At 43.7% G+C, this 15665-nt stretch overlaps 1 protein-coding gene across 12 annotated transcripts in view; it reads left to right on the forward strand.

Annotated features, from left to right (window-relative positions):
- The window catches only part of Mxi1 (MAX interactor 1, dimerization protein), a 63166-nt gene that overhangs the window by 21554 nt on the left and 25947 nt on the right, over positions 1-15665 (forward strand). For 10 of the 12 annotated variants that reach the window (NM_001008542.3, NM_001360348.1, XM_006526739.1 and 7 more), the window contains one exon: positions 14770-14799. The exons of the other annotated variants lie outside the window; for them this stretch is intronic. In NM_001008542.3, the coding sequence (NP_001008542.2) occupies positions 14770-14799 (30 nt within the window). The remainder of the gene's footprint in view (positions 1-14769; positions 14800-15665) is intronic. 12 annotated transcript variants of the gene reach the window in all.

The following is a 15665-nucleotide window of genomic DNA, read 5'->3' on the forward strand; positions in this document are numbered from 1 at the left end:
ATCCCTAGAGGAGTGTGAGTGGGGACTTGGTGGCCTGCACCCATGCTCGCAGCCACAGGCTGAGAGGGACCTTGGGTTTTCATTTCTCTCCCCAAGTTTACGGCAGTCTGAGAAGAATTTTTTAAAAATTAGAAATGGCCCCAGCAAGATATAAGAGAAACAAGGGCTTTGTTAAAGAAATAAAAATACCTAAGTATGTTAATGGGCCTGGCCCGTTTGTTAAGGAGGAGGGGGAAGGACCATGCTGTAGAAGAACATTTGAGTCTTACTTAATGGAAAGTGATTGGTACGGAGGTTTTAGAGCAGAAAATAAAGAAGACTCCTATCCTCCCAGGGTGCATCGCTTTCCCAGAACCTGCGTGTTCAGAGGCGCTGAGACGTAACCGACTTCCGCTTCTGGAAGAGTCTGGCTGACTCTGGCTGACTCTTCAGTATTCTGGTTCTAGAAAGCCAGTAAATGCCAAGGATTTGTGTCAGTATGCAGTTTTCAAGAAGCCTTTCTCCAGAGAAGCATATTTTCCCATTGATAAGGGGAAGTTAAAGGAGACCTTTCTGTCTCATCCTGTGAACATCGTCTAGAGAATGGGAACAGAATGATTCACTCGGCTGGGATTGGGCGCTCCAGCCGGGTGGCTCGGGCTTAGGCGGTTGAGGACACAATATTGCCCAAGCTCTCCCTGCAGGAAACGTTAGGCTCCTGTAGATAACAGTTGCAAGTCACGGGTTCAGATCTTTCCACGCTTCCTCTTGACGTCCCCGAGACAAACTCAGTTCATTTTCTCGCCTTTATTTGGGCCTTTAGAGCTGCGTGCTTTCTCAAGATAGTTTGGTATTTTTTTAAACTTCAATTCTTAAATTATAAAAATAGCCTTTAGTCTAATATGCTGTATTTATTGGTGAGTCTAGATGATCTTTTGTGGTATGTATTTAAGCACATATATACACACACACACACACATATACATAATGGTATACACTTAAAAACATATTTGCTTATCTGTATTTTTTCTGGTTCTTTTGTTAGGAATTAAGATGTATTCGAGACCTTGTCTTTTAATCCACATGTAGATTTGTCTTAGTTACCTTTCTGTTCCTTTGACAAACACCAGGCTACTTACAGAAGGAAGAGTGTATTGGGAGCCTCCTGACTGTTTCAGAGGGGGAGTCTGTGACGGTCACGGTGTGGAGCATGGCTCCGGAGCCGTAGCTGAGAGCTTGCATCTAATCCACAAGCACAAGGCAGAGAAAGAGAGAGCTTAGCTGAGATGGCGGGGGCTTTTGAGGTCTTCAAGCCCACCCCCAGTGACACACCTCCTCATCCTTCCCAAACAGTTCTACCAGCTGGGACCAAGCATTCGAATACGTGTGCACGTGGGGATCGTTCTCATTCCAACCACAGGAAAATTTAAACAACAAATGAAAAGTTTGGGGGTTGGTTTGTTTATTTATTTGTTTTTGTTTACAAAATGGAAAGAGGAGTGCCATTTGGGAAACAGGGCTGGGTTCTGTCATGTTACAGGGGTTTGAATCCCTGTCTCCTAGAAGTCAGGTACACGGCTTCATTACACCTCTCTTCTGACCCTTGCTGTAAAATAAGAAGCTGTATTCGATATTCCCGGGATTCCTCCTTCTTGCCTGAGTGCCAGTTGTGCCGAGTTGACAGTTTTAGGACCTGGTGACCATAGGGGACTGCACATATTGCACATCAGCGCACACATGACATTGTTACTAACAGCGTATGGTTAGCAGACATTATAATTCATTAGTAAGAAGGTTTTCATCTAGGCCGGGCAGTGGTGGCGCACGCCTTTAATCCCAGCACTCGGGAGGCAGAGGCAGGCGGATTTCTGAGTTCGAGGCCAGCCTGGTCTACAGAGTGAGTTCCAGGACAGCCAGGGCTACACGGAGAAACCCTGTCTCAAAATAAAAAACAAAACAAAACAAACAAAAAAAAAAGATTTTCATCACTCTTCTTCCTCCTCTTCCTCTTCTTCCTCCTCCTCCTCCTCCTCTTCCTCCTTCTCCTCTTCTTCTTCTTTTCTAGCTTGTTTTGTTTAGTTGTTGTTTTTATTCCAGACAGGGTATCTTATTTATACTGGTTACATAAGATAAATGGTGTATAGAAATTTCAGTTCCTTTATCATCTCACACGAGAGAGCAGAATGTGTGTGATACCCTTTCTTCCTCGGTTATCTGTAGAAGTCATCGTTCCTTTTCCATATCTTAAAACCTTAAACCTTTTCTTCTGTCCTCCTCTTCTTGAGTTTTTCACTCTGGATTGAAGCAGTGACTCATTTAGCACGTGCTAGTGCTAGCTAAGTACCGCTCCACTGAGCTGTGCCCCCAGCCCAGTGTCTTAGTTACCAATGCTGTGATACCGCATGTCTGAAGCAATAGCTATTTTCTGATATTGTAGCAGCTTAGAGATACAGTGGCTAACTTTCACTGTGATGTTCTCAGGTAGGCTGTGATATTCCTGATACAAACGTTCTGTAAACTTATCTTGGGAGTTATGGGACTCACAACAGAAATTCCCTAATCTTTTCCCCAAGATTCAAAATCATATTTTTACAGAGGTACAAAGGAAAAAAGTGAAGGATACACTGTGGTATCATAAGTATGTACCTGGAAATGCTAGTAATTTTGTCTGACAGCCGGGAGGTGGGGCCTATAATATGTAATTATTTTGTAAATGCATGCTTGGTTTTACTGTAATCTTAGTCACAGCTTTTTGGCACACTTCAGCTGAACTTGCTAAGATGTTGCTGCTGTTTGAGGATCTTGTTGCAGTAGACCTTCAGGGCTGGAGAGATGGCTCAGCGGTTAAGAGCACTGGCTGCTCTTCCACAGATCCCGAGTTCAATTCCCAGCACCCACATGGCAGCTTACAACTGTCTGAGACTCCAACACTCCCACACAGGCAGACATGCAGGCAGAACAGCAATGCACATAAAAACATAAGTCAAGATCTGTCATCTTTAAAACTGCTAACTGAGCCACTGATTAGTGCCACACTAATTTATCCCTAAGCATTTCTCAAATGTGTCTTCTGGTCTCCTGGCTTTACTAGAAGTCTCCCAGGCTCAGCCTTGATCTGAACTGAACGAGTGTGGTGACTTCCTTCCTGATGTAGTCGCAGCCATGATCCTCATGAATTTCATGGGCTGGCTTTCTTTCAGTGCCTCTAACATAGCATATTTCCTTCTCCTCCAAGGCCCGTATGTGCTCAGCTCCCCATTGGCAATCATCTTCCTCCCTCCTTGCCAAATTACCTCTGTCTTCTAGCACTCTTCCTTCAGTGCTAAGGTCCTCAGGGAAACCGTTCTTATTCTCAGATAGTTCCTCAGATCTCTGGGAGACAGGGTTGCATGTTGTGTAAGCTGGCATCAGACTTGCTCTGAGGCCAGGCTGTCCTTGAACTCCTGACCCTCCTGCCATCTCCCAAGTGTTGGGAATACAGGCACCACCCAATGTGCTTGGTAGTAGATCAGATCTTTATATAGTCCATGGAATATATATATGTTCATTATGGTATAATGTTCGTTATACTTGTAGGAATAGTATCATCTGATTGTTTCTAATATTTGTGGCACATTTGTTAGGCTAAAGATTCCATAAGGACAAGGTTCAAGTGTCCTCTGCTGCTTCTCAGTGGCTCAGCTCTCTGACGCTCCGGCCTGCACCGTCCACGTGCCACTGAGGTTATAGGTGTACCACTGTTTGCCTGACGTTTGCTTTAACATTATCTCTGCTGTCAACAGCAGTCTGCACATAGTAGGTGTCACTCAAAGAGTGGAGGGTTGTCAGACTCCATGTTGACAGCCTTATAAGGAAACCATGTTTTTGTGTGTGTGTGTGTGTCATGTACCGTGTCGGACTGGAGGAAAAACCGTGGCTGAGAGTGCACCTTCTGCTTTGGCAAACTCTTGTATGACGTTGTGTTGTCAGGAATGTTAAGGACAATGCATTTATGTAGCTTATGAAGATGACTCTTCACATTTGAAACAGTGTGTTCTTATAAACAAGCATATTATAGTAAACTACAGAGTGTTACATTCATTTCAAAGAATACTCGCTGTCATCCCGTGTTACGGGGAAATGCAATCAAAGAACTGTCAGTTTTGGCAAAAAACGTTGGTGTTAACCTGTGACACATGGGTTGTTAGGCTGAGCTGGCAAGTCACGGATCAGGTCCCGCTTGGACTTGAGTTGTTGTCGTGTGGGTAGACGTCAGGAATGCCAGAACACCAGAGAATTCCAGCTCCAGCTGCTAACATCAAAGAAATTAAACACCAGCAATACCACCACCACCAGATTTTCTTGTCGTTTAGCATTCTTTAAAGACAAAGATTTTTTTTTTCGTCTTCATAGAGAAGGAATGAGTGTTTTCTATCTTCAGCTTTCTCTCCCTTCTGACTGTATTCAAAAGTTGGTAGTTTCTGAGAGAGTAGGAGGATAATTTGATGTTTCCCTCCCTTGGAGATAGGGTCTCATTAAGTAGCCCTGCTCACCTGACCCTCTGCAGATCACAGTGGCCTCAAACCTTAGAGGTGGCTGCTTCTGCCTCCTGACTGCTGGGATTAAGGGTGCGTGGCATTATACCCAGCATGTTAAAAAGAAAAAAAATTTAATGTATACTTTGACTCTATGTACATCTGGGTACCACATGTGTGCAATGTCCACAGAGGCCAGATGAGGGTGTCAGATCCTCTGGAACTGGAGCCACCATGGCACTTAGTTAGTTAGTTAGTTAGTTAGTTTTAAGAGAATGGGAGTGGGGTGGGGAAGGAAGAGCTGAAGTGAGCACATGGTTGGTTTTATTTTTTTAAAGAATTATTTATTTTATGTATGTAAATGCATTGAGGCTGTCTTCAGACACACCAGAAGAGGGCGTCAGATCCCATTACAGGTGGTTGCGAGCCACCATGTGGTTGCTGGGAATTGAACTCAGGACCTCCGGAAGAGCAGTCAGTGCTCTTGACCGCTGAGCCATCTCTCCAGCACTTACTTTCAGAGGATAATTACAGAGGATTTTTCTCTGTGACAGTAACTTGTGTGTTCTGTTCTCAAGAATGTTCCTGATGTTTGGAGAATTGCGTAGAGACTCGCTTTTGTGAAATTCCTAGTTTTTAGATTTTTAAAAATAGTTTCTGGGTCTTTGTGTTATGGAACCTTACCAGGTTCTGGGACACAAATGTAGATTATCCGCAGGTAAATCTTGGTGATGACCGCGCTCTTCAGTACTGTCAGTAAGAAATCCATCCTTTGAGATGTGTTTTGTGTGCCTCACAGGAAACGAGCCAGGGTTTCCTTTCGGAGCTTCACTGAAGCCCAAGTTTGCTCTTAACTCTTGAAGACTTAAAAGATTATTTCTTGTAGGTCAGTAGACAACAACAATGCCTCCCTATTTAAAGAGATAACTTTTATTTTTAATTGGCCCAAATACTAAACATACGACAGAAAAGACTACATGTTAAAAAGGTAACTTTAGGTCTCAACTGATGCATTTCCCTGCTTTAAATCACTCGTGGCCAAGAGACGCTGTAAGCGATTTGCTTAAGACTTAGTTATATGGCAGGTAGTGCTGACTAAGGAGGGAACAGTGCCTCTCCTGGACATTGGATGCCGTTAGGTGAAAAGCCAGTACCAGGTCTAGGCTACTGCTTTCTGAGGTGTTGGTCAGTGAGGTCCGTGGACCCCAGCGTTACGGTCTGTCACTGCCTTTGCTTTGGTTACCCCTCCCAAACTTGATGTTTGGACCCTATCGCTGAAGACACCCTATCCTTGAGACACAAGACATGGAAAGTGCAAGCCGATATTGACCTAAAGGCATCATCTCTACTGGCTAGCTTTCATAGAGCTCCAAGGTTAAACAGATGCCACCAGGAGAGAAAAGTTAGCAACAGTCTTACTGAGCTGAGAACCTGGTGAGCTACAAAAATGACTGGCCTACTCCAGCATGTGCACAGGTATAGTAGCGGCATATATGTTACGGCGGTAACCAACCACTATTCACTGGGTTTACAGCCCACTCCGCAAAATAGAGCCCACGCCTGGTACTGTTAACTATGGCTGGGTAAGTCATAGGCTCGGGAAGAGAACTTCGGACTGTCATTCTGCTAACTGCACATCCTTTCAACCCTCATCAAAGATGCTTCTTTTTACAGTAGATGGTGATCAACACAGAGACCCACAACTGGATTGTATACGGAGAATAAAGAGGCCGGAGTACTCCACTCTAAATGGGACATCTGTATCATATCCCTGAGGGTCACAGTAACCATCTCAGAAAGGATGGGCAGAAAAAAAACTGTAAAAGCCAGAGGTAGTAGACATCCGCAGATGACATATCATGGTGTTGGCTGTGACCGTGTGCACAAGACCCGCACAGGATCAAGCTAGCCAGAATCTCAGAGCAGACGGAGGAAGGGCTCAGACGTCCCACTCCTGAGGAGCTATCGTCCCTGCTAGGGGAAGAAGTCCATTGTCCTCGGAGATTCTGGTGCTGAGACGCCACCCATACTCTAGTAGATGGTCCCACACCCATGCACAAACAGGTAGCAGTAAATGGATCTGGTGGACATTAAATTTAAAAACGAAAGAAAGGCACATGAAGTTGTGAGGGGGAGGCAGCAAGACTGCAGGGCAGGGGTGTAGGTGGATTGGATCAGCACATTATATGCAGGTATAAACATTAGAGCTTTTAATGACAAGCTGAATTTAAGATGTGTGTTCATCATGACAGTCTGGAAGAGGGGACTGTGATCTGAAGAAAGATTTCTTACCAGCAATGAGGCAGCACTGTCTCCTTTCTTTTTGATGCACTTCATTATTTTCTTCTGGTGAGGATAGATTTCCAAATACTAATCTAATGAAAGAGATTCGTTTGATAGCATGGCTGACAAACTGTGTTTCCAGATACAATTTTTGGCTTAATATAGACCTAATGTAATTGAAGCGTGCATTATAGAACCTCGTTCTCTTCTGTCTCTTGGTGTTTTTTTTTTTTTTTTTTTTTTTGGTTTTATGGTTTGATTTCCTGTTGTGCTAATTTGCTTTCTGTTGCTATGATTAAAACACCATGACGGAAGCGCCGTGGAAAGGGTTAACAAGGTACAGTCCGTGGTCAGGGGAAGTCAAGACAAGAGACTGAGTCAGAGACCATGGAGCACACTGCTCACTGGCTTGCCCAGCTCACTTTCTGCAGCCCAGGATGGCCTGCTTAAGGTTGACACAGCTTACAGGGGGCGTGGCCCTTCCACATCAATCACTGATCAAGACAATTCCCCACTGACTGGCCTCCAGGCCAGTCTGATGGAGGCATTACCTCAGTTGAGGTTCCCTCTTCCCACATGAACACAGTCTGTGTCAAGTTGACAAAAACAAACAATGTAACCAGTCAGCCAACCAGTCGACCAACCAGCACATCTCTAAAAATGTTGGTACATTCGGAATATGTATTTACACAGATACACTGTATTTCTATTCTCATGAAACTTACTAGCTAATGAAAGAAATAAGCAGCTGTGTTTCTATTCTCATGAAACTTACTATCTAATGCAAGCCTTTAATCCCAGCACTCAGGAGGCAGAGGCAGGTGGATTTCTGAGTTCGAGGCCAGCCTGGTCTACAAAATGAGTTCCAGGACAGCCAGTGCTATACAGAAAAACCCTGTCTCGACAAACTTAAAAAAAAAAAAAAAAAAGAAAGAAAGAAGCAACATAATTTATTATTTCAAACTATGATGAAGTTCACAACAGGAAAAACAGAATCCAGTGAGTCTATAACAGGGCGTGATGATTGGTCCCTGAGGGAGCGCTTCATGGTTCTGAGCCTATTATAACCTTTCACTCTTAGAAAGTTTTCACACAAGGCTGTGTTGTATGCTGACTTCGTTCCCTCTCCGTCCCTGCCCACCTTCCCTTTGTTCCCCTAGACGGGTTCACTTCTACTCACGCCGTATATAGTAATTTCATGTGTCTGTGTGTATATGTGCGTATCTGTATATACAGTGTATAGCAGCTACAGGATCAAGGGAAGCCACACTGGGGGTTCAGAAACTAGTCCAGTTAATGCGATGTCTGCAGCTGTGTCTGTTTTCCTGTAAGAATTCCATTTTTCTTTATGCCCCAAGAAATTCTATTGCTTAAGTGGTTTTTTTTTTCATGTTTGTCTTCAACATCTTAAGTTATTGGAGGATGCTCTGCTCTGCATATGCAGTAGTTTATTAAGCCAGTTGTCTTGATGACATTCAGATTAGCCTAAGGTCTCACGTGTCATTCCAGGCAGAGCTGAATTCTGCTGTACCTTTGTTATTTCATGTTTGTTACAAACATGAAGACTTAGACTTGTGTGACAGAGGGCACATTCAAGTGGGCACAGGCGGGTCTGTATTACCAGCACTGGGAAGGCTGAGGCAGGGGGATTGTGAATTTTAGGCCAGCTTTGGCTACATAGTTAGACCCTAGCTCAGAAAGAAAAGGGGTGGAGGGTGGGGCAGGCTCTGTCTTATAAAAAGAGCAATAATTATAATTTGCATGTAACATGATAGCTGTGCATTTATAAAGTCTGTAACGTGTATCTCTTACTTTGATTTCAGAAAATTGTCTGAAGTGGATTCTCTTCCTCTTCTTCCTTCCCTCCCCCTTCTCCTCTCCCTCTTTCCCTCTCCCTCCTCCCCCTTGTCATCCTCCTCTCCCTCCTTCCCCCTCCTCCTCCTTTTTCCTTCAAGAAATTAGACTTGTAGTTCAGGCATTCCTAGGTAGAACTAGAGGATGAGTTAAAGACCTAAGACTTGTTACTCTAGGGTAAGCAAAGACGTTTTGGTAATAATTTACCTGGAAATTAAAGGCTGAGCAGCCCAAACTTAGATTCTGTGTGGTGTGTCAGTGCTCCGCCTTTCTGTCAGACACCTGGATCACGTGGTCCAGGGCTGACGTCATGGTACTGCCCACCAGTGCTGTTTTAACCCTTTGTGGTTTATTTTCTTTTTCATTCGTGAAAACGCTGTCTTGTCCTTAGTGAGTCAAACTTTGATAAAGCTGCAGCTGGTCTCTCATTGTGAGCTCAGTTTAGGAACCAGTCTAGTGAATCTTTGCAGACCCTCTAAGGAAAGAAACTTACTGCATAGGGTCAGTGTGCAGTAAGTTTGCCTTGATATTAAGAAGAAAAGTGAATTTTCAGGTGTTTGGTTATGACTCCCCACCATTGTCCTGCCAACACATAGAATTAAGAGATCCTGCCTTAGTCCCTTCTATGTATAGGTCAGTGTGAAATGAGCGCAGATGTAAGGGAACTTTGTAATTTTAGAGTATTTATATTTCCAGTGTAGATACTCAGTAAACACTGAGTATTGTGGTGTACACACGCAAGCTCACAGAAATCAGATTTTGGTGAGCTGTTGACACTTTATTGAGAAGACTGGTGGGCTTGGTTAACTGCTTTATGTGAAAGAAGCAGGGCTGGTGAGATGGCTCAGTGGGTAAGAGCACCCAACTGCTCTTCCAAAGGTCCCGAGTTCAAATCCCAGCAACCACATGGTGGCTCACAACCATCCGTAACGAGATCTGACGCCCTCTTCTGGTGTGTCTGAAGACAGCTACAGTGTACTTACATATAATAAATAAAAAAAGAAATTTAGAAATGTTTAAAAATCTTTCTGATGTTTATTTTATTTTCAGCATGTGTACTCATTAGAAAGAGGTTTGTTGTTGTTGTTGTTGTTGTTTTCTTCCTTTTTTAAACTTTGAAATCTGAGGCAGAGACAAGAAGATTCTAGGGGCTTGCTGGCAAGCCATTCTGGCCAAATTCCAGTCAGTGATAGACCTTGTCTCAAATGGAAGTTGAGGAGTGATTGGGGAAGGTACCCTGTGTCAACCTCTGGCCCTCATGTGCACATATGCACACGCATACACAGACGGACAGACAGACGGACTACTCACAGTCTGAGACTCAGGTTACCAGAAGTAGCTGGGAACATTACTTACCTCATTTCCGTGGGGGAAAAAAAAAACAAAAACAAAAAGAAAAAGAAACTTGAGGGAGGGAGAATTTATTCTGGTTCACAGTTTGAGGTTCAGTTCATCACGGTGGGGAGACGTGGTCTGAGCAGTGAGTCACGTGTCTGCAGGTAGGAAGCAGAGAGATGAGTAGAGTGCTCAGCCTGCCTTCTGTTTGTGCTGGTGAAGACCCCACCCACGTATTGGGACCACAAACACTTAGGGTGGGCTGGCCTGACTCCATGATTTCTTCTAGGTGATAGACGTGCCTGGGGATTGACACGTGCTAGAACCAAGCCCAAGGTGGTTCTAGATTCTGTCACTTGACAATGAATAGAAACCACGCTGAGTGACGTGTTTTCTCTTTAATCTTTCAGCAAAACATTTACCTACTAAATACCAGTGTGTGGCTCCCATTGTGGCCACGCTCATAATCATAAGACCCGGGTGTTAGTGTAAGTGTAAGAAGACAGAGGCGCAGCAGTCCTTGAAGATGAAGGTGTCTTCCCTGCTCACTCACTCACGCTCACATATGAATGGTCCTGGCCCGTTATTCAAAGTCACCGCAAAAGCTGGAAGCAGTTGGCATGCCCACCAGCCAATCAGGCTAAGACAGGGATGATCATACGGCCGTGGCTGTAATCACTGTCTTGGTTGTGGGTTTTGATTTTATGGGAAAACGTACAAGAAAAGTTTTCAAAATTCAAAATTTATCATCTTTTATGTCTTTTACTGCCTTTTCCTCAAAATATTAGCTATATATTTGGTGGAAACATAGACAGAAAATAACCTTTAAAAAAGAAAGACCTGGGTGTGGTACATAAAGAAACAATAAAGAATAATAATATATAAGTATACTTGGAAGTTTTGCTCCAGTGATTCTCATAGTTTTCCTTGTCAACCCTTTTTGGATATAGACTTCAGAGAACCCCCCTCACCCCACTTATTTATATATATATGTGTGTGTGTGTACATAAATATATGTATATACTTATACACATATATATTATATACAATATTTTATATATTCTATTTCATACATATGTTATGGGTTACACATTAAACTTTATGTTTCAGGTTAGAAAATACTTCTCTAGCTTCATAGATTATGTTCACTTTGTTGTCTGAGAGCAGCATTCATTAGGTCCGTGAAGGGTTAGAAAGCAAATGGAAGAAAAACATAAGTAGTTGAAGATTGGCTTATTAGTTAACCAGGATATGTCTTCCCCAGTCTGGTAACAGGCTTCTGTTTTCCTTTCTTGGCAGTGACACTTCTGAGTCACATGTGACCATTTTATGCAGGTTTGACTCTCCTGTCTGTCCTTTAAATACACCCTAAACATACGAGGTCGAGTGACATTGTAGTCAGAAAACACAGGGGTCTATGTCAGAAAACGGTGCCCATTCAAGCATGGGGTACATAGAATGTCTCTCTTATTAAAGAGTTGTTACTGATAAAGATTACCCATGATTCAGTGCTCTTTGAAAGAGACGTTTTTCTGTCCTTGGAAGTCAGTTAAGCAGAGAAGAGGTGTGTGAAGGGGAAAGAGTTTTCCTCACTGATGTTTGCTCGCAGAGCTGCATTCTGTTACGGAGAGTGTGTTGGTGTGCAGTGGATTCATCTACTCATTTATTCTTAGCATCACTTGAACCACTGTATCTCTGTACACATCCGGGTGTCTTTCTCTGCCTCACACTGCTGGACCTTGCACCGTCTGCACAGTTGGCTAAATGACCAAATGGCTTTATCACTTGTCTTTGGGTTTCTCTTTTTCCTTGTTACGATTATTTCTCTCTTTCCGGGTGAATTTCTCGGGTTACTGAACACCCATCAAGTTGTCTTATGTAGTATATTTAACAGTGTTTAGAGTAGTATGTTTTCAGTTTTTGGGTTTTTGTTTTTATGTGATTATTGGAGTTGGAGAGACGGTTCAGAGTGCTGCAGAACTCCGGGGTTCGAGTTCCAGCAGCCAGGTGGCAGCAGGTGATGGCTTGCAGCTCTCCGTAATTTCAGTTCCTGGTGATCCAGTGTCCGTTTCCAGCCTCTGAAGACTCTGGGCACACAGGTGATATCCAGGCAGGCAAAACACCCATATACATAAAATTAAATAACAAAACAAAAAAACCAAAAACCTAGACCTGTAGTACAGCCTGTAGTTCTAGCATTCGGGAGGCTGATCAGGCCTTTCAGGTCAGGCTGGGCTACACAGTGAGGCCATGCCTCAAAACAATTAGGACCTCAGATTTCCTGACTGCGTGTGCCGGGTGCGTGTGCATTTCCCTCGCCTCAGGTTCTCACTCTAACCTAGCAAGGCATGATGATATTTGAGTTTTACAAATTAGGAAGCTGTGAACCAGGTTAAATAGTCTGTCCCAAAGCCACACAGCTGGTGTGAGTGAGAGGCAGTTAGTACTAAGCGCAGGCTTTTGCTCTATGACACTGTTGTCTGTGTGACTTCTGAGTGTCACCACGCCTTGCCGTTGCTTGGGACCTCACAGCTCTGCCTGCTTAACCTATCCCTTCTAGTTGGAATAACCTTCGGTCGGCTCCAGACCTTACTGAAACCAGCCATGCCTATCATTTAAGCCCCAAATCATAGCTACCTCTGCCCCAGATGTTCTCAGTAGCTCCAGGGAGAAGCAAACCCCGTGACCCTTGCGCTCCTGAGACAGTTGGATTTTCCCATACGAACTTATTTTACCTCTCGTCATAACGACTCCTATACGCGTGTGAGTTTGCCAGCCGGCCGGCCGCTCTCCCGTTCCTTGTTGTCTTAATTGAGTGTTGAACACCGAGAGCGTTCAGGGTGTGCTGACTTCATAGTCTACGGAAAAGCTAAGCAAAGTAGGAGTAAACACTGGAAGAGCGAGGACTGTGGGAATCAATAGTGTGTTTGCAAAAGGGCTGGGGCACGAGCGGTATTGGGGGGGGGGCATTGGTGTGTTTGCGACCGTTGTGTTTCTTGTTACTTGGGAATCTTGTTAAAACCTGTGGTGGCGTAACTAGATGTGTGTCATGCATCTCCTACGTCACTGAAAAGGTTCAGAGTCTTAGCCTTTTTTTTTTTCCTTAATAAGACAAATAATAAGAGTGTTCAGGAGAGGCAGGAGGGGACCTGCTGTTTTAATTTTGCTCACAGTGGTGGGCCCGATTATGCTCTTTTGGTCCTAGCTTTTATAATAGGTTCAGGATAATGTTGGAATTCCACCGCTGGTTATTGTTGAACGTCTTCTCCTTTGCATTTGTGGAGATCCGTGGGATTGCCAGATAGTTTAGAATAGGTTTATGATGAACTAGCATGTGTTTTTCTATAAACATGTCATGGCTGTGGATCAGGTACTGTGGACTTTCTTAGAGAGAGAGCATCTCTTACCTGCTGTCAGTTTTAGAGAAAGGCAACTAAACCCAAACTTGCTTGCCAGGAGGGCACAGGAAATCTCACTGTTAATTTTGAAGGATTTCTTTAATCCCTGGGGGCCGCTGAGATGGCGTTTGCTGTGTAAACCCGGCGGCGTGAGTTCAGCCCCCAGAACACACGTAAAGGTGGACAGAGAAACTCCTCCGCGGAGTAGCTCTCTTACCTCCATCTGCACCGTGGCGCGTGTGCGTAACGTGCGTGCTCACAGGGAGACACACGTGTGAATACTAAAGGTGAATAAGTGACTAAGTATGCCATTGTCCTCGCAGACTTCTCTGCTTGAGTGTCTCACACAAACGAAAGAAAACAATCCACACGTTTAATAAACAGACCGGTAGAAGCTTCATTGTCAGTTATTGCACTTTAAGCTCTGAGTTGCTAAGCTACAGATTGCATGTTTCTATAGTTTCTTCTGCCTGAATTGTGCATACATTTGCTGCTCATTTGGCTGAAGTCTTGAGACATCATAAGACTCTTTTTTCCTTTTTTTGAGGGAGAAGCGCTTAAGATAACTCTTTAAAAAGGAGTGTCTGTCTTTTTCATCCTGTGGAACTTTAGGAAATTGCCAGTAAGCAAGAGGCAGGCACACAGACAGACAGACAGACACTCAGCCCTCTGGCTGTTGAATTCAAGACAGTAGGTAAATTCCCACCAATTATGAGGCTCATAAAAATACGTACTTGTTAAGGGTTGTGAATCTCACATTAAATGTCCACGGGTTGGGGGATAAAATTACAGCAGTGGGTAACACAATATTCTGAACGCATTCGGCATTGACAGAGATGTGTAAAATGATATATGGGGGGTTGTAGTTCAGCTGGAGAGTGCTTGCTTAGCGTGCATGAGCTCGTGGGCTCAGTCCCCGGAGCACGTAAAGTCAGAGGCAGTGGTACACACCTGCTGTAGTCCCCGCACTTGAGAAGCAGAGGCAGAAGAGCCAAAAGCTTAAGGCCGTGCTCAGCTACACAGCGAGCCTGTGGGTTCCTGGGCTCTGTAAACGCATGGGCGTGCACGTGCTGCAAGATGACCAAAGTCTTAGTTCCAATATTAAAGACTTAAATTGTCCTTTATCATATTCATGTTTTAAAATTCTGGATTATTACTTAAGGGACTAATGTAACAATTCTGATACTTGGCCAAATAGCTCATTCATTGTATTTTGCTGTTTAGTATAAATTTGTTAGCCATTATGACAGTGATTTGCCGCAAGTATAACTTTACTCAAAGGAAGGAGGTTGTAGAAGTTGTGTTGTTAAATTCACTTGTGATACATTACTGACACAGCTGATATACCTTTCTGTAACCTTATTAACAAGTTTGGCTAATGCGTCTTCTCCTTCTTCTTCTTCTAGATCTACACACAATGAGTTGGAAAAGAACCGGTGAGTTCGTAATGAAGCGGCTTTCATTTGTTTCAAAGCAAACTTCCCATTCCGCATGAGAAATTAAAGTGAATATGTAGTTGTTACTTTATCTTTAAGATTATGGCTTATCATGATTGTGACACATTGTATTTTGTGGGGAAAAAAAAGATTTTAAGAAGTAAACATGTGTCTAGGCAGTGGTGGAACACACCTTTAATCTCAGCACTTGGGAGGCAGAGGCAGGTGGATTTCTGAGTTCGAGGCCAGCCTGGTCTACAGAGTGAGTTCCAGGACAGCCAGGGCTACACAGAGAAACCCTGCCTGGGGTGGGGGAGGGGGGGAGTAAACATGTTACTGAGCTCCTTCGAATTTGAGTTTATGGGATGGCTTTCTTTCTGTCTTTAAGAATGGGGTTGACTGTGATAGGCTCATGGCTTAAAAACATGGATTTACTAAAAGGTTAGGTTTTTAAATTAGGTGATAAATGTCAGAAACTTGAGTGCAGTGGATCTTTGCAGTTTGCCTATTTGTTTGTTCATTCATTCGTTTATTTATTTAGCAAATGCTTTTCAATTGTGAGCTGTAATGTCTCACTGCCAGATATACCGAGAGAGGTTTGCATAGAAATTATAAGAACGTTTAAGGTCACCTTTGTCCTTAAGGACCTTGAGCTTTCTGGGTGAGAAAGTATCAGGTACGGTAATGGAGAAGCAGAGGGTACTAACGGAAAGATGGTTTTGGAAGGCCGTAATTCTCTCTCCTGCAGAGGGTCTTGGAAGACTTGTAGACGGCAGTGAGCGAGCGAGGAACTGTGTCCTTAGAAAACTGCAGGAGGTTCAATATGATACCAGAGATTACGTTCAAGACCCACCTGGCCTATTGCA

This window comes from Mus musculus, chromosome 19 (genome assembly GCF_000001635.26).
Source record: "Mus musculus strain C57BL/6J chromosome 19, GRCm38.p6 C57BL/6J".
NCBI classification, from domain to species: Eukaryota; Metazoa; Chordata; class Mammalia; order Rodentia; family Muridae; genus Mus; species Mus musculus.